General features: G+C 42.2%; 1 protein-coding gene across 1 annotated transcript in view; it reads left to right on the forward strand.

Moving 5' to 3' along the window:
- The window catches only part of LOC126426420 (ankyrin repeat and protein kinase domain-containing protein 1-like), a 42720-nt gene extending 30291 nt beyond the window's left edge, over positions 1–12429 (forward strand). The window contains exon 4 of the mRNA XM_050088338.1: positions 11940–12429. Coding sequence (XP_049944295.1) covers positions 11940–12429 — 490 coding nt within the window. The remainder of the gene's footprint in view (positions 1–11939) is intronic.
- Positions 12430–19909: the final 7480 nt, after the last annotated feature.

Below are 19909 nucleotides of genomic sequence, written 5' to 3' on the forward strand. Positions count from 1 at the left end.
GCTTCTTAGCCAATGAATCTGCGAATGCAAACTTGGAGGAATACACCTCTCTGCTCTCTGTCGTCTTAAGTTCTTGCGCTGTGGGTTCACTGCAGGATCTGAAAGTCCTAACTGAGGTAAGCTTGCAATCTTCTTGAAGCTTGTCCGCCTGTTTCCCAGAAGTGTACAAGTAGTGAGTTGTGACGCTGTAACCTGTATTCTTTATTGGCTCCATCAGCTTCTTCGCAATCTCAAAAGCACCTCTGAAGCAGGTCTGCTGTCTATTCCAGCGTACACTTTCACTTTATTTTCAACTCTGTCGCACTTTCTTTGCATTTGCTTGTCTTGGTGGTCGTCATTTCCCTACATGTCTTCATCTCGCCTTGTCTTTTTGGAGTGGACACTTTAATGTGTTGCAGACTGGATGGCTCATGCTCTTTTATTATTGTTATCAACGATCCGAGACTACATGCTCTACGGTTTTAATACCTTCCTCCACTTTCCCTTGTGGTGTATGTTTTCCACGTTTTTTGTTCGTTCCATTCGTTTTCGTTTAGGTGTGGTGTTGGATGCTTTTGTTCCATGACTTTTGCCTGCGTCAGGGAAAAGGGACTGATGACCCTGTAATTCTGGTGCCTTTATACCCCAAACCAAGCAGTCTCTAACTGGAAATATGTGCGAAATGGGCATTAAACGCCAAAGTCCCGTCCTAATAGAGCTCCAGTACATAAATCCACACGTTCTGACGTCCAGTCAGTGAACTGGGTCCTGCGTTACAGTAGTAGTGTTGCAGAGGCGGCACAACACATCACTGGAATCTGTGAGATACTGAACCATAAAACTCTCATCAGACGCAAGTTTGCGAGTTCCATAGGACCGTCTTGAAGAACGAGTGGTCTGTCACTGAGATAGAAACAATTTGCTATGTTTCTCATTTTTTGCTCATGGATGAATTACGCATGTGGAAAACAAGGAGTAAAATTGTACAGGATTAAAGCAACGTCTGTTTAACTCTTAAGGTGTGTGTGTGTGTGTGTGTGTGTGTGTGTGTGTGTGTGTGTGTGTTTGTATATACAGTGTGCAGTTAGCAGTCCAATGACTTTTTGGCAATAATTTCAATGAAATACTCCAGCTGCTGTGTTCCTCTGGTTCTTTTCCTCTTGACAGATTCATCTATTATCATTAGCCCTTTACGACTCAGAAAATTAGTGAATAAGCATTCCTCCTCAGATTCTGTTTCCTCTTCAGTTGTAGGAGGTGGTTACGAGGTCGATGTTCTAAACTACAAGCAGAAAGACGTACAGTTGAGTGGGTAAAATTCACACATGTTCATTCACAGTGTTCCTGTAGTCAAGTTGGCAAAATTACCAACATAAACTACTTACCATTCCCTGCCAAGCTGACAGTTGTTCATTTAACTGAACAAATCTGCTCAATGACGGCCTCATAGTTTCTTGTTCACTGATGATACGGTGCAGGTATGGCCACGCTGCCTCTGTGAGGCTCCGACGGCAGTCTTCCAGTCTTGGTCATACCTCACCCCCCGCCCCCCCCCCCCCCAGTTCTCCGCGAGCGTCAATGTTTAAACAGCTGCGGATGAACACTTTGGGCTGTGTTGAGGGCGTGGCCAGTAGTGGCGACGTCCGTCAGCGAATGTGTGGCTCCCGTTGTCGTCCAGTCTGGAGGAACTCGGCTGTCGCTGGACCAGTGTGATGGCAGCGTGGTGTGGTGTGTGGTCAGCGTAAACATCACCAGTCCTACACACTTTTCCTTTTTTTTATGATCCAAAGTGAGTTTCTGAAAATGTGGCTTCGTCTTTCTGAGGAAATAATGTTACTATATCCGCTGGATGGACGCCTAGCTTAAATGTTCCGTAATTTTTCCCTTTTTAAGTCATTCTTCTTTCTGTGGATGCATATTGAAATTTTTCTTTCAGGAGTCGTGGACAGTTTTCCTCATCCACTTATATAACGCATAACAGACTATAGCTGGTGTCCGCCCCGGTAGTTGAGTGGTCAGCGCGACGGAATGCCATGCCAAGGGGCCTGGGTTCGATTTCCGGATCGGTCGGGAGTTTTCTCCGCTGAGGGATGGGGTGTTGTGTTGCCTTCATCATCATCGCATCCCCATCAACACGCAAGTCCCCAGAGTGGCGCCAACTCAAAAGACTTGTACCAGGCGACTGGTCTACCCGACAGGGGGCCCTAGCCACACGACATTTGGTTTTGACTGTTATCAGTACGATCTGCACCGCTGTGGTACCGTCACTTCAGCTACAAAATGATAGTATACGTGTTAGTTGAAGGGAAAAGATATTGTCTACGGCTGGCTCCACCATATTGTGGTGTGCGTGGTTGCTGCATGTTGTCCTGTTGAACAATTTGAGAAATGTTGAGAATGAGTTACGGGCTGCGTAGGCTTGCTTCTAGTGTCAGGGAGAGAGTATGATTGCACTGAATGTGTAACACTCTACGTCAAAAGAGATGAATGTCCAATACTCCTAGTGTATTGGAATAGTGTAATAGGGGTCAGACAAACACCCATTTATGAGACCATTTGGGGTGCTTGGCAGGAATGAGAGAGGAGAAAGAAACCAATAATTTGCCATAAAATTTCTGCTAGTATCAAGAAATATACTCGTCAACCACCATACAGAAGCAAATGTCAGTAGAGCCTCAGCTTGTCAGGGTGTGGACCACTGTTGTTTACTGTAACAGCCATTCCCAGTAACCACATTCGTGCAAAGCAGAAACTCTGGCGTGCCGTAGATAACGATTGTCTGTTCGAGCAAACGATTTAGAGTGCCGTGAGCACCCAAAGTCCACAATCATTTGTGGTATGCATTCCTGTCTCTGTCTTGCCCTACAGTTTTTACCCTCTAACCTATCTCTAGTACTATGGCTGTTATTCCCTGATGCCTTCACTTATAACCTATTACCCTGACCCTTGTACTGGTCACAGTTTTCCAAATATCGCTATCTTCACCTATTCTGCAGAGATCTGCCAGAGTTCCTCTGTTAAGTATTCACCTAATTTGAACATCCTTGAATAGCATCACAGTTAGAATATTCAGATTCCCCTCTTGTTTTTCCTGTAATTTATGATCCATTTTCATACAGAACTGTGCTCCAACCATACATTCAGATATATCTTCCGCAAATTAAGACCTGTCTTTGGTATCAGTAATTTTGTTCTGTGCAGAATCTCCTGTTTTCTGTGCTACATTACTCCTTATGACAATCACTATATGTCCCTCAGCATAAATGGCCCTCACAGGTAGTAGAATCGCTACACTTTGTCTACTTTGTGCTCCTTAATTCTGATGTAAACTTTGCCACCAATGTTGTTTCTGCCGCTCGCCAATACTTTCCTCTTTCTTCTGTTCGCTAGTCCCAATTCAGTGCTCATTCGACTGTTTATTACATTCACCAGCTCTGGTGACTCTTTCTCACCTTCAGTGAACACAGAAATATCACGACTGAATTTCATTAACGAAATCATTTTCACCCTCAGTTTTAATTAAATTCCTGGAGATTTCTTCAATTCCTGCAATGATTCTGCAGTGGTGATGATCTGCATCGCTGTTTTTCATAGTCTTTAGTCAGAGTGCCAACTGGATCCTTTACACCAAGTTTAGCGTCCTCAAACTGATCCTCAGCTTTGTCTTCTCTCCTTTTGCATGTTTTTATTATTATTATTGTCAGTAATTTGAATTCATGAGCTGTTCAGCTATCGCACTTGTTGGCCCTTAGTCGCTTTTGTAGTGTCTGGATGGTCTTCCTCTGGCACTCTCTTGTTACGACTCCTGTCTCATGGATTACACAGACAAAAGTGGAAACTCCTTTGATTGCCATCTTCCCCAACGATCATGTAAGTTCCGAAGGAAAGTTAACTAACCATTTTGCTTTGTTTGTGTGTAAGTTTTCCAATTCGGCTTTCATCTCTTCCTCTGTCACGTCGTCTGATACTTCCTTACACTCATAGAGGTCTTTAATGTACTGTGTTCTGCCATCTACTATCTCCTGCACATTGGACAGTGGAATTCCTTTCGAACTCTTCTTGACACCTGTGCATTTAATTTCACTGAAGATTGTTCAGACTTCTCTGCATGCTGAATTTGTCCTTCCTATGTTCATTTTTTCTAATTCTTCTAGCAATGATTCTACTTTTACTTCCCTCAAATTTCGGATTAATTTCATTCCTTAGTGATCCATAATTCTGTATTCCTGTCTTGTCCTTTTTCTGTTCGTCAAACAGTTCAAATATTTTTTTCCATTTGCGAAGAGCTCTTCAGAGTTCTTCTCCTTGTACCTACATTTGTCTGTCAAACTGTTGTTATTGGCCTTTTCAGAGATGTCAGCTGTTGTTCACCAGAGCTTCCAGCGATGGTATTCATTATCTCATTATCTAGAGCCTCATAGAAATGAAAATTCCCATTCAATTCCTCAGTACTTCAGTATCCCATTTATTTACACATTGATTCCTCATGACAGTTCTCTTAAAATTCACTTCACTCATCATTACTAACTTGTGATCTGACTGTACATCTGCTCCTGGGTACACCTTTATATTCAATACCTGATTTTCGAATGTGTGTGTGGTTGTGAAGTACTCCAGCTGGACACGTCTTCCCCAACTATGCCTCTGCCTCCCTCCCTAAGAGCCGATACACAGAAGCAGCCATACGAATTTCCCAGAATAAAGAGTGAAGGCTTGCAGCAAGTCCGCCACCCAGAAGTTTGTGGAACGTTGCAGGAGGGAGCACTTGTAATGGTAACACTGACCACCTTAAACGGCAATTGATGCTAATGGTAAATGTCTGTGAGGAATTTTTGAGAAGTGACTGTGAGATAACCTAATGGGAACAAAACAAACAGACTGGAATTTGTTTCCGCAACTATCCAGTAGAGTATAACCAACAGTAAACAGGTGGGTCAGGAACAGACATTCTCTCAGCACAAAAGCAAGTTGTTATAATATGTATTAATATCGGTCGCTAGCCTAATTAGGCGTTCGTGTTTCAAACAATATAATAAAGCAGAAGGCAGTGATAAGGCTAACATAACCTTGCATCACACACACACACACACACACACACACACACACACACACACACACACACACACACACACACTTTCTTTTTATCTTCGCACACTAAAAAACAGTAGCCTAACCTTGCAGACAAATGTACTACTAACTTGGAAGTCATGTAAGAAATGGTCAGCGAAATAGCAAACGGTAAAATGTGCCTCTCAACAACACGTACCTTAAATGAACTATATGCAGCAATTTATAGAACCAATCACCAACAAACATTAGTACTGCTATTAGTTTTATGGCAGGGCAGAACATCAAATGATTCTGGTATAAATCAGGGGGTCTATTAATGAACACACCCTGTAACATCAGGGTCTATTTGCCTGTGCATTAACAAACTTGCATTAGAATAGCTAACATGGTAATTCCCCCACATGAAGGCCCTTAAACTTTCGTGGTTTAAAAAACATGCTCATTAACAAAAGTACACATGTGTGTATGGGAAGTGGTAAGTATTCTCATCAACAATTGTTAAGTAAAGCACAACGAACTGTAACTCTTTAAATAAAAAATATGCTTTGATAAGCAGTCTTTAAACCTACTCAAAATATAGTTGGCTGTGCAAACGCCAACACAATATTAAAGTGAAATTCAAACACTCATGAAATGAACCGTGACAGAACTTCGCAATTTTGATCAGAGTGCATAAATGCTACAATTAATAATCTTTATAACTTCAAATCGATATTACTGTTTTTTTAACTAACAGCTTCACTATTTTCAGACAAATTTTCAAATAAGGCAAATTATTCAAGAAAATGACTGCAGATTGATTTAACGCTACTAAATCTCTCTATTGAGGAAGAATACCGCAGTGAGAGATCAGTAGTAGCGGCTATGGCTAGCCAGCTAAATGGTAACGTGACTGCTCTGTGCGGGGAACGCTGCATTAGTTCTAGGTTCTATACCGAGTAAAAGCCTGAACATTTTGTCTCCTCTTCACGTCATCTGTTACCAAGTTAGAGACTTCCACATCCAAAACCATTAAGGACATCTTAACTTAATCATCTTGAATGTCATCGCAGTTTCAGTTTAGTAGCCCATCGATCTAAAGGTGAAAAATTTAACAAACTGTGACCATGTACACTATTTAAAATTATATTTTCCCTATTATACCGACACACATCTCAATTTTTTTGAATACGCAATTCCGTTGATTACTTGTGGCATTGAATAATTCCTTAGCTGTGTTTCTTTCTCCATTTATGGCGCGCGTTCTTGCCCACAGAGTAAAATTCATAATGCATGAGGTAACTGGCTCGTATGAAACTAGTGTGGGTAAAGAGAGATGAGTTATCCAAACTGTTTGTGAATACACACCCTTCGTAGCTGCGGCACTCACTCCCACGTTTCACTGCGCTGTAATGCCGCTCGATTTCGAGAAGGCTTTCTACAGGGTGAGCAACCAGTGCCTTCTGAAAACAATGGACTTTCCCCAGTGTTTTGCCGACATCATTGGTAGAATTTTGAAGAATTGCAGGTCGTCAGCAAATACGAACTTGCATCAGGTGCGAAGCTGAGCAACGCTAAATCACGCATCGTGAATGTGGGGCGTGGAATATCTCCGCGAAACACGCGAGACCTCAATGAAGTCAACCATATGCAAATTCTGGGTTTCGACTACAGGTCTGTTATAAACCGTACTACAGCTGCCAACTCTAGGAAAACACTTGCCAGCGTGCCAGCTACTGACAAAGAACATAGCGTGAGAAGACTTGATGACATACCACGGGCAGACTTTGCAAATATGTACATGGTCTGCAAAGTCAACTGTGTGGCACAGGTTGTACCCATTCCATGTGAAACACCAGCAACATTCCTCTCAGCTTTGGGCCATTGGGCCATTTTGTAACTCGTGGTAATATTTTTAAGATAAAGTTTGACATGTTGACCGTCTCATCCCGAAATGGGGTGTATGTGAGGGTGGGGGGGGGGGGGTGGAAGGGGGATTAAATCTCACCGACGTTGGGAGAAAGTCACAAGCTCTATTCGTGTGTTGCACATACTAGCTGTGGAAGAAGACACCCTCTGCCCTCATGTCCCACTTAGCAGGCGAAACTACTCCCACTGTCTTGCATCCACCCGTAGATGTATGGCACGTCCCCAATGCCTCTTATCATTTTGAACAATTTCGATTCGAACTCAGTTACACTCAAACCAGAGGTTTTTCCCGTCGAATATGGTAAAACTTAAGAACATGTACGTGGAGTTCATGAGAAGCAAAAGCAGAAACGTGACTGTACAAAAGTGCTCGCACTGCAACTGCAAGGCCATTTGCACCAACATCGGCACCCTTCACCTACCAACAAATGTGAAAACTACTCGGTACAGGAAAGTAGAAACCACAGCGAAACTTCATGCAATGCATCGGGGTGATTGGCCAATTCGGGAGAATTGTGACCTGGCGGACACCGAAGAATACAGGTTTGTGTGCGCCGAAGTGAAGGACATCTGACGAGTTATCAGACAACGAGTAGCCACAGTAAAACGAGCACTGCGCACAATACGTTGCCTTCCAGTTTTTTGAATCCTAGCGACGTCCCATGCCCATTTACAGTGAAGAAATGCTGCAAACTGGCTAAAAGGACAAACAACGTATTACCTCGTAACGGAAGAAAACAAAACGGGCGGACGTTGGATGGGGCGCCGCAAGCACGCCAGGCACAAGAGGACCACGGGGCGGCGAAGAACTACGAGAGAAACTTCGCAAAATTTTTTCAGTTAATATAGTTACGTGAAGCAGTATGCAAAGTGAATAACAAACGACGTAAAAACAAGAACAACATAATGAATCGTCCTTAAGCTCTTTTGTCTTAAACGGTATTTTTTACTGGTTAATTTACTTATTTTTAAGGGAATAGAAATCTTCACTAAAGTACGTAGGTCAGAAGCACCCTATTTTGTGTTGGAATCCCGGACCAAAAATTTATCCTCACGACAGAAGTCATGGTACTTTTTGCTACATTTAATTTTACTTTTTTTCCAAATGCCAGAACTACTTTTAACCAGAATAAGGGACTGAAGGTGGTAGGGGTCAAATACAGGGATCGAAAGGCTATTTACAATTTGTACAGAAACCAGACGGCAGTTATAAGAGTCGAGGGCCTTGAAAGGAAAGCAGTGGTTGGGAAGGGAGTGAGATAGGGTTGTAGTCTCTCCCCGATGTCATTCAATCTGTATCTTGAGCAAGCAGTAAAGGAAACAAAAAAAAAATTCGGAGTGCGTATTAGAATCCATGGAGAAGAAATAAAAACTTTAAGGTTCGCCGATGACATTGTAATTCTGTCAGAGACAGCAAAGGACCTGGAAGAGCAGCTAAGCGGAATGGACAGTGTCTTGAAAGGAGGATATAAGATGAACATCAACAAAAGCAAAACGAGGATATTGGAATGTAGTCGAATTACGTCGGGTGATGCTGCGGGAATTAGATTAGGAAATGAGACGCTTAAAGTAGTAAAGGAGTTTTACTATTTGGCGATCAAAATAACTGATGATGGTCGAAGTAGAGAGGATACAAAATGTAGACTGGCAGTGGCAAGGAAATCGTTCATGAAGAAGAGAAATATGTTAACATCAAGTATAGATTTAAGTGTCAGGAAGTCTCTTCTGAAAGTATTTGTATGGAGTGTAGCCATGTATGGAAGTGAAACATGCACGATAAATAGTTTGGACAAGAAGAGAATAGAAGCTTTCGAAATGTGGTGCTACAGAAAGATGTTGAAGATTAGATGGGTAGATCACATAACTAATGAGGAGGTATTGAATAGAATTGGGGAGAAGAGATATTTGTAGCACAACTTGACTAGAAGAAGGGATCGGATAGTAGGACATATTCTGAGGCCTAAAGGGATCACCAATTCAGTATTGGAGGGCAGCATGGAGGGAAAAATCGTAGAGGGAAAACAAGAGATGAATACACTAAGCAGGTTCAGAAGGATGTAGGTTCCAGTAGGTACTGGGAGATGAAGAAGCTTGCACAGGATAGAGTAGCGTGGAGAGCTGCATCAGACCAGTCTCTGGACTAAAAGACAACAACAACAACAACAAGGGACTGCTGATTTCTTCTGTTCTGCGTTACATCCATCATTACCCCAAGTATCAGGAACCGCAGCACGCAGCTTCCAGCGAGTGGAGTACTCAGGTACAGCAGAGGACCAACTTCCCCAACAAGCCTCGGGAACTGATGCATTGGATGACTGAGAAGATACTGCGAAATAAATGGGAAAGCAAAGCGTCGTGAACACGAACTTCAAGCCGTTGCTCACAGCTGAGATGATTGTGTGTGGACATGGTCTTCTGGAGGAAGTATTAAAAATAAAAAAATTTAAAAATCGTACACGAAAATAAAGGATCGCTTCGGTGACAGGTGTGGGGGAGGAGTCATGGCCAGGCCTCCTCGCCCCCGCCTGCCTGCCTGCCTGCCTGAACAAGAAAGTCAGAACATCGCAAGGAAAGCGGACAGCTGAGACAGCATGGCGGATGGGCCTCTGGGTTCTTCACCTGTGCCCTCTTTATCGCCACCTGCCTGACACTGACGCCCTAAAAAATTAAAAAATAAAGCTTTGGCATGGAAGATATCGTGTGGAGGAAGGGATGCTGTAGTGGTTAAAAAATAAAATGGAAAAAAGTGGTTAAGGTGGCCAGTTTTAGTCTGCACTTAGTGGGTTCGAATCCTGTCACTTCCATGAATTTTAATTCGTGCTAAAAGTTATTAGTTAAAGAAGTTCAAATGATTCTAGCTACGTGTGCCGAAGTTCTGTGTTCGTTTCTCACGTCAGGCAATCTTTTTTTATCAAGCAGAAGCAGCATCTCCCCCATCTCTGGTAACCTGGAGGAGAGTCGGTATTGATTGGGCGCGGACAGAGGAGGAAGTCATGCCAGGTCGAAACTCTGTCAGCAGTTACCTCTCTTACGCGGTATTTTTTTTATCAATGAGTCAATCGCCATGCAAGGTCACAGGGCACTTGACTCTTACTGTAATTGAGCTTGAGATATGGAAAATATTGGTGCCGCATTCAAATCTCCATTTTCGTCACGTCTGAGCCCTTTGAGATGATACATTTCCTTCGTTTCATTGTTTCGTCATGTGTACAAAGTCCACAAGACCTCCACAAGCCACATGTCTGGGTTCGAATCCTGGCCTGTCATTACAAGTTGCAACGTGCGCGCATTAAACTACATGTGACAAATTATTGTTAATGATTCTCTGGGCTTTGTCAAAAATAATGATGGGTACTAGTTTAGACTCCCAAGTCAGACACGAAAATTTTCGTCATATCATGTCAGGCTCATGCCGCCCCTAGCTCCTCGTGAAAAAGAATTCGATAGTCAACGTGTCTTTGTATATAGTCAACAACAAAGTGTGTAATGTTCGATTCGTAGTCAGCACAGAAATTTTCGTCCTGTTATTTAGAATTCAGACGTGTAAATATTTCGCTGCTGTTGAAGTAAGCCAACATGCAACGTCTACACGTGACAAGAAGTGAATGTAGTGGGGTGCAGGGTTCGAATCCTGGTAAAGCCAAACATTTTCGTCTTGTCATTTCAGTCTATCATCTCGCCACTGGCTAAAAATGACGCTTTCTAATGTTTGATTGTACTTACTTAACTAAGTCCTGGGTTCGAATCTCTGGTCGACAGAAAACTTTGTCATATGATATATTTCTGCCGTTTCACTGTTTCCTCACGTCTGCAAAGTCATCAAAAAATTCACAAGAGGCACATGTTTGGGTTCGAATCCTGGCGTATCATTTCACACATGAGCACTCTTTCTCACTTGTGAAACCATCGTTATGATATTTCATGTTATTGCTAACAGGAATAGTAGCTGATGGATTGTATTTGGAGAGCGTACTGCAGAAACAAAATTTTCGTCGTACAATTTCAAGGTGAAAATTGCTTTTCCATGTGTCGTTTATTGCAATAAATTTGCGTTTACAGGTGTAATGGCTGTGTAATCTCTAATTCCATATATTCTGGTATTTGTATTATCGTAGTATTAATTTCCATCTAGACTGGTAGTCACACAGAGCAGCTGTCTCTTGTGTTCTCTTGCAGTAACCATGTGTTATAATGAAACGACTGTACCCAAAAGGAGCAGAGGATCTGTGTTATGTGGATTGCCTACAAATCAAGTGAAACACAATTCTGGTCATTCGGGTAGTTTTGAGTATGATAGTACATGTTAGATGAAAGTGCATTCGCTATCAGGCCCACCAAATCTGACACACACACACACACAAATTTTTTATGGGGACAGAGTTGCCAGTTTGGTGTATTTTTATATCTGAACAATTCTGTGTGTGTGTGTGTGTGTCTGCCTCTCTGTCTGTCAGAAACTTTCAGTACTTGGCGAGTCTTTGTCAAGAAATGGACCGATAATTGGATTGAATTTTTTTTTTTATGGGATATGAGGAGAGTGACTTCGAAAACCAGGAGATGGGATTCGTCTTGAGTGTGATATCTGGTAGTTAAGCTGCAGACAGAGTAGTAGTATTAGATGCAACAAGGCTGTTCTGTAGTGGAGGTGAGCAACTGGTTAGCTACAGCGTACTGAGATCAAAGGAGCTGACTTCCAGGAATGAGTGTGACAAAATGTGACAACGTAATTCTCAGATTGTACAATGGTATTTGTAATTGATGATGAGAAAAGATTTTTTTTATGATGGAAGTAGAACAGATTTACTGTAGCTTAATACACGCAGAGTTGCGCACTGTTTTGTATTGCAGGAGGAGAGACACGGTAGGTTTGTTTCAGGACAGATTAGTATTCACTGCAGTTGTGTTGTCTCATGTGGCAGTTTTACTCATTATGTGTGATGTGTGTTTGTAGCAGAGAGTGGCAATTTGTGTGTTTTGTGCAGGAGGCTCCCCGCAGAGCAGAGAGGCAGGAGGCTGATCCTGGTGACTGAGCAGGCAGCAGTGGGGGAGATGAGGGCGCTGCTCGCCGTGGGGGCCGACGTGAGGGCGAGGGGTGGGGCGAGGGGGTGGACCGCCCTGCACGTCGCAGCATCCAGGGGAGACGTCGAGGCGACACGGCTGCTGGTGGATGCGGGGGCGGCTGTGGACGCCAGGAGCACCTGGCAGCAGTGGACGCCTCTGCGCGTGGCTGCGGAGAGGGACAGAGCCGCTGTGGCGCGGCTGCTGTTGCGGGGTAACGCTGACCACAAGGCCAGGGATGGCAGTGGGTGGACGCCGCTGCACTTGGCTGCACGCTGTGGCAACGCAGAAGTGGCGGCTGCCCTGCTTGAGGCGGGGGCCGAAAGGGATGCCACAACTGGTGACAGTGGGGCCACAGCAGTGGACCTCGCCAGGGAGAACAAGGACAGTCGGCTGATGGAGATGCTGTCTTGAGGCAGCCAGTCCAACAAACTCTCTGCAAAAAAACTGAAACAACTTCTCCAGTAACAATTTGCATCTTTCTTCAATAAACAATTCAAAAATTCAATCCTACTGTCACTGACTAATTTTCCCCTCCTCTAGTAGCTCACAAAAAACGTCTCGAGTACACTACTAAACTAAACTTTACAAAAGTCAACAGTTCATTGTGAACAAACACAACTGATCTATAATATCTAATCGCCGAAAAGTATTTCACACCAGCCAACAAGGTTCTACATCAGACTATTCTAATTTGCAACATACTGAGATCATTCCTATATCAGTTCTATCACCAGAATTTTCGCTTCTGATATCAGAAGCAATTTACATCAATTTACTACAGCATTTTCAACAAATATTGTACTCTACCATACCTCCTGCGTTTAATAACAATGGGATATTAGTAGCAATATTCACACTACATCACATGCCCATCATCTGGAACTATACAGTCAGTCCACATTTAACTAAACACAATCAGAGCACAACCTCACACCTCACAGTTCCCACACAGCTGTAATGCTGCTCTTGCAAAACACGCCACCACCTACCAGACGACGTGGACCTTTACTCTGACTTTAGAGAGTAATGCAGTTGATTTACCCACTCTCTCTTCCACATTCCTCTCCTGTCGGTATGCCCTGCACTTGTAGACTACTTCATTTATGAAGACACAATAGATTCATTTTGATTGTAACGGAAAGCAGTCACCAGATACAGGAAATTAGTTGGAAAGCAGCGATGCCACATACACTATGTAGAGGAAATCCTGCCCCTATCCTATTTTTGTCTGTACTTTAAATAAAAGATTGCAACACCCAAAGTAATTCTAATTGTATTCGAGACAGAACCCTGAGGCCCAAATTTCAGCACATGAAAGCAATTTTACAATGAAACACACGAATCTCGACACTCATCAGTCACGATGGTGCAGCTGAGATGGCAACGCAAGTCGTGGAACTGCAGGTAATAAAATTACATTTACTTTGATTCATACACCGAGCCAATAAGTATAATTAAGACTGTATGTCTATCAAGTCAATTACTATTACGTTACTCAAGTCTCTTATTTCTGACTCCACAGTTTCTCTGACTTTGAACAGATTTTAAGTCGGAATAATTCGTCTGTATTTTTTAAATAAGCAGTACATATCGCTGCAGGTACCAACGGCAGGGCCAGCACTACACTTTCTGGGCTGTGAGTAAATGTTGCTGGGCCCCTCCTCCAAATTTATTTTAAACTCCTTAATATGGATAACGTCAGAAAGTGTTAATGCAAAAGATCAGTCAATGGCTTCTTCTTAAGAAACTGTAACTCTCACAGTTTGCATAACTGTACTTTCTCCCCACCTTTTTTGGAAGCTTAAACTTCTATAATCCAGATATAATGCAATGAGTGCATAAATTCTGATCCTGTTGCGATCGTAGCTGATCCAACATGCCGCTCTCGCCCCACTGTCGTTCTGTAACAGTTATCAACTCTTGCAAGAAAGTTCAGATATACCCTGCGTGGGCGACGCTAACACGCAAAGTGCAGAACAATCCATAAGGCAGTCATTGTACTTTGCAGTACGTCACTGAAACTGTACTTACGAAGCGCAGAAGTGGCTCAGACACAAAATTGCCTACACGAATCTTTTTTAACAGCAAAATTTCTTCTCTCAGAGCCTCCTCATTAACATCTACACTATAGAAAGATTCGTCGTTTTGCACAAGCTGTGGGTCTGGAGAATCGTGTTCGCTTACGTAGTTCCACAGGAAACGGAATGTGTCCGTGTTGTATGTGGCTGCACACGGTACACTTAAGTTTCCTGCAGCTGTGTAATAACGTGGGAAACAGTTAGCTGAAAACTGTTCTTCGAGCTCTTCAATATCAATACTTACACTCTGCAATTTCACATTTATGCTATTAAATCTCTGTACTATGCACTTCCAAACTGTCAACAGGAATACTGGTTCAGTAAAACTGAAGCCTCATTTCATGCTAGTGATTTCTCACAAGGATTATATTGGTAACATGCGTGAGAGCATCGATAACGCTCTCACAATTTTCGTTTGGACTGTTCTGCCGACCAATGTTTCTTTGATAAATTTTTAATTGCTTCCGGTTTAATGAAAGAAAGAAGTTAAACCCAGCGTTGTGTGGAACCAGTGGAACAGTTACAAAAGTTTTGCACTAAGTTGAAAAATGACCGCCCCTTCCGACAACAGCTTGGAACTGTGGTGCCAACTAAATTCAAAGAATGTGCTGCACGAGTCACAGAATGCACACTCTGATGTCGCAACTAATTGCGTGCCTGAGAACCTGTGAAAGCTCTTGACGAATTGCTAGCGCCACTGTCCTCAACGGTCAGGAGTATTAACGGGATTTGTGGGCAGGACTTTCAGTACGGCCTCAGCTAGGTTTCCAGACTTGTGACTCCTGGGTTTAGTAACAAGAAAAGCAAACGTTCAACATGCTCACCATTCTCGTTCACATACCTCAGTACGAAAGGTAATTGATCAATATGTGAAATGTCCACAGTACATCTACATCTACATGGTTGTTTTGTTGTGGTCCTCAGTCCAGAGACTAGTTTGATGCAGCTCTCTATATTACTCTGTCCTGTGCAAGCTTCTTCATCTCCCAGTACCTACTGAACCTACATCCTATTCATCTCTTGGTCTACCTCTACGATTTTTACTCTCCACACTGCCCTCCAATACTAAATTGGTGCTCCCTTGAAGCCTCAGAACATGTCCTACCAACCGATCCCTTCTTCTAGTCAAGTTTTGGCACAAATTCCTCTTCTCCTAAATTCTATTCAGTACCTCCTCATTAGTTACGTGACCTACCCATCTAATCTTCAGCATTCTTCTGTAGCACCACATTTCGAAAGCTTCTATTCTCTTCTTTTCCAAACTATTTATCGTCCATGTTTCACCTCCATATATGTCTACACTCCATACAAATACTTTCAGAAAAGACTTCGTGACGCTTAATTCTATACTCGATGTTAACTAATTTCTCTTCTTCAGAAACGCTTTCCTTACCATTGCCAGTCTACATTTTATATCCTCTCTACTTCGACCATCATCAGTTATTTTGCTCCTCAAATATCAAAAGTCATCTATTACTTTTAAGTGTCTCATTTCCTAACCTATTTCCCCCAGCATCACCCAAATTAATTCGACTACATTCCGTTATCCTCGTTTTGCTTATGTTGATGTGCATCCTATATCCCCCTTTCAAGACACTGTCCATTCCGTTCAACTGCTCATCCAGGTATCTACATGGATACTCTGAAAACACTTAAGTACCTGGCAGAGGGTTCATCGAAGAACTTTCACAATAATTCTCCATTATTCCACTTACGAACAGCGGCCAGAAAAAACGAACACTACATCTTTTTGTACGATCTCTGATTTGTTGTTCTGTATGGCGGGCAACCACAGCCAAACGTCGACATTTTCCCAAAGAAAATTCCGCACTGGCTGTATGAATGAAATGGTTCAAATGGCTCTGAGCACTATGGGACTTAACATCTGTGGTCATCAGTCCCCTAGAACTGAGAACTACTTAAACCTAACCAACCTAAGGACATCACACACATCCATGCCCGAGGCAGGATTCGAACCTGCGACCGTAATGGTCACGCGATTTCAGACTGAAGCGCCTAGAACCGCATGGCCACTCCAGCCGGCCCATATGTATGAATGATTTTTATTAAATCTGCGACTGGTTTCGCACCACTTATCGGTGCATCCTCAGGCAATCTCTACAAAAAATAATAGAATAAGAGCTCATATAAACTATTCGGTCCCCCAATTCTGAGATATAAATTGAACTTTTAAACAACTAGTTTTTTGAATGAAACAAGAAAGTACTCACATACGCTATTTATGACATGGTAATGTTGAACTGCCACGCGGCTCCTCTCAGCTTGCACAGTAACTTCTGATATGTTTACATGGCCCTAATTCCACTGTTTGTTCATGCTATTTTTTGCGCTCTTTGTCGGCTGAGTGTAGGGGAGTTTTATCACCATCGTATTTTCATTCATTCATTCATTCATTTCATTGTTGCCCTTATGGACAGTGTTTGAACTCGAAAATCACATGATGACACAATTTTCACTTCTTTCCTTTCTTCCTCTTCTCTTCCCAAAATCTCTTCATCCTTTGGCTGTGCTCCTGTTTCCTTTGCTCTGTCCATAATGTTCCTTTCTTCTTTCTCTCCATTACAATAAATTTTGCACTCCTAACTTTGTTTCTGAAGTATTTCCTGTCTCCTATCATTTGCCTGTTGATCCCTATCTGCCTTAAGTCTTCGTCTATTTCATGATACCAATTTGTTTTCTTGCTTGAGCTGTTTACTACATCAAAAATTTTCTTTGTAAGTCGGTTGTTGTCCATTCTCTGTATGTGCCCATAGAACGTTAATCTGCGTTTTCTGATCGCGTCTGTTAGTCTGTCAGTGTGCTGGTACAGCTCTTTGGTAGGTCGCTTCATCCATATGCCATCTCTGTGAATTGGTCCAAATATTTTTCTGAGAATTTTGCGTTCTATTTTTTCTGTGTCTATGATGCCTGATGCTCCAATTGCGGTTGTTTCTGACGCGTACAATGCTTCTGGTAATACAACTGTTTTGTAGTGCCTAAGTTTGGCCTGCCTCGATATGCTTTTCTTATTATAATGTGACCATGTGAGTTTGTATGCCTTCTGGAGTTTCTTCGTTCGTTCCATGTTAGCCGCCTTGTTTGATCCTCCCATTTGTATGTACTCCCCTAAATACTTAAATTTCTTCGACTCTTTCTACGGATCCATATACCGTATGCATGGTGTGTACATTGTTGGTCTGTCGTTCCATATATTGTGTCTTCTCGTAAGATACCTGCAGACCTGTTTTGGCAGCTATTTCATGCAAGCATTCCAGTGCTTCCTTTGCCTCCTGTGTATTATTGCTGAGTATGGCTATATCATCTGCAAATGCCAGACATTTTATGATTGTTTTGGTTTCACGTGTTCTTCCCAGCTGTATTCCTTTAACTTGTTCCTCCCACTGCTTGATAATTTTGTCTAACACCATGTTGAACAGGATTGGTGAGAGCCCGTCTCCTTGTCGGACACCTGTGTGTATGTGGAAGGGTTCCGAAATTTCTCCCATGAACTTAATCTTGGAGGTAGTGTCTGTAAGCGTCTGTTGTATAAGTGCCCTGGTTTTTCTGTCGATACCATATTCTTCCAGTACGTCAAAGAGTGTCTGTCTGTCTATGGAATCATATGCTTTTTTAAAGTCCACAAAGGTAACTACAGTGTTTCTTGCCTGTCTGACTTTCAAAAGTGTTCTCAAGTTCCAGATCTGTTCGATGCATGATCTCCCTTTTCTGAAGCCTGCCTGGTATTCCCCAATTTGCAGATCTGCTTGTGGTTCTAGTCTGTTCAATAGCACCTTAGAGAAAATTTTGTATGTAACTGGTACTAGCGAAATGCCTCTGTAATTGTTTGGATCTGACTTATCACCCTTTTTATGTAACGGATGGATCAATGCACATTTCCATTCCTCTGGCACTTTCTCTGTGATCCAAATTTCCGAGATAATCTTATGGATTTTTTTGGTGATGTTTTCATCTTGGAGTTTCCAGATCTCGGCGATAATACCATCTTCTCCGGCAGCTCTGTTATTTTTCATTTGTTTTATGATTTCCTCTATCTCTTCTATTGTGGGTGGATCAGAATCGGCATTAGATGTGGTCTTTTGGAATGTTAATTTTCCTGTAGGTTTTTTGCAATTAAGAAGTTTATCAAAGTAATGTTTGAGAATTTTACAGTTTTCTTTTGTGTTTGTTTCCAGGTATCCATCTGTTCTTCGGAAGCAGAGGCTAGGGGGTTGATATTTTTTATTTTTAGTTTTAGGTCATTCCCACTCCCATCATTCAAAAAAAATTTAAAAAAGGTTTTTAAATTTTAACTACCGCTTTCACAAGATGACGGTATATTGGACGTGAATGGTGGGGAGTGGCTACAGGGCAATGTTCAACGTTACCATGTTATAAATAGCGTATTTGAGTACTTTCTTGTCTCATTCAAATAACTGGTTGTTTAAAAGTTCAATTTGTACCTCAGAATTGGGGGATCGAATAGTTTATATGAGCTCTTATTATAGTATTTTTTGTACAGATTGGCTGAGGATGCACCGATAAGTGGTGCGAAACCGGTCGCAGATTTAATAAAAAGCCGGGCGATGGTGGCCGAGCGGTTCTAGGCGCTTCAGCCTGGAACCGAGCGACCGCTACGGTCGCAGGTTCGAATCCTGCCTCGGGCATGTATGTGTGTGATGTTCTTAGGTTAGTTAGGTTTAAGTAGTTCTAAGTTCTAGGAGACTGATGACCTGAGATGTTAAGTCCCATAGTGCTTAGAGCAATTTGAAATTTAATAAAAATCATTGATACAGCCAGTGTGGAATTTTCTTTTGAAAAAAGATCTCTGATCTCCCTTATTTCTCCCTATGTAGGTCGGCGTCAACAAAATATTTTCCCACTTGGAGGATAAAGTTGGTGATAAATATTTCGTGAGAAGATTCCGCCGCAAGGAAAAACGCCTTTGTCTAAATGATGTCCACACCATATCCTGTATCCTGTCAGTAAAACTCTCACCCATATTTCACGATAATACAAAACGTGCTACTCATCTTTGGACTTTCTCGATGTACTTCGTTAATCCTATCTGGTTAAGGGTCCCACACCACGCAGCAGTACTCTAAAGGAGGACGGACAGGTGTAGTGTAGGCAGTCTCTTTAGTAGATATGTTGCATCTTCTGAGTGTTCTGCCAATAAAACGCAGTCATTGGTTATCCTTCCCCACAACATTTTCTTTGCGCTGTAAGTTGTTCGTAATTGTAGTTCCTAAAGTCGAGCCGATATATGATGATCCCTGGTGTTTTGGCCTGACTGTAGGTATTTAGTTGAATTTACAGCCTTTACATTAGACTGATTCGTTGTGTAACCGAAGTTTAACGGATCCCTTTTAGCACTAATGTGAATGACCTCATACTTTTCATTATTTAAGCTCGATTGCCAATTTTCGTACCATTTAGATATCTTTTTTAGATCGTTTTGCAATTTGTTTTGATCTTCTGATAACTTTACTAGTTGATAAACGACAGCATCAATTGCAAACAACCTAAGATGGCTGCTCAGATTGTCTCCCAGATCGTTTATATAGATAAGCAACGGCAGAGGGCCTGTAACACTTCTCTGGGGAATGCCATGAATGAACTTCTGGTTTACTCAATGACTTTCTGTCAGTTACTGCGAACTGTGACCTCTCTGACAGGAAATCACGAATGCAGTCACATAACTGAGACGATATTCCATAAGCACGCAATTTCACTGTAAGTGTCTTGCGTGGCACAGTGTCAAAGGCCTTCTGGAAATCTAAAAATAAGGATTCAATTTGAAATTCGTTGTCAAT

Source organism: Schistocerca serialis, chromosome 11, assembly GCF_023864345.2.
Source record: "Schistocerca serialis cubense isolate TAMUIC-IGC-003099 chromosome 11, iqSchSeri2.2, whole genome shotgun sequence".
NCBI lineage: Eukaryota > Metazoa > Arthropoda > Insecta > Orthoptera > Acrididae > Schistocerca > Schistocerca serialis.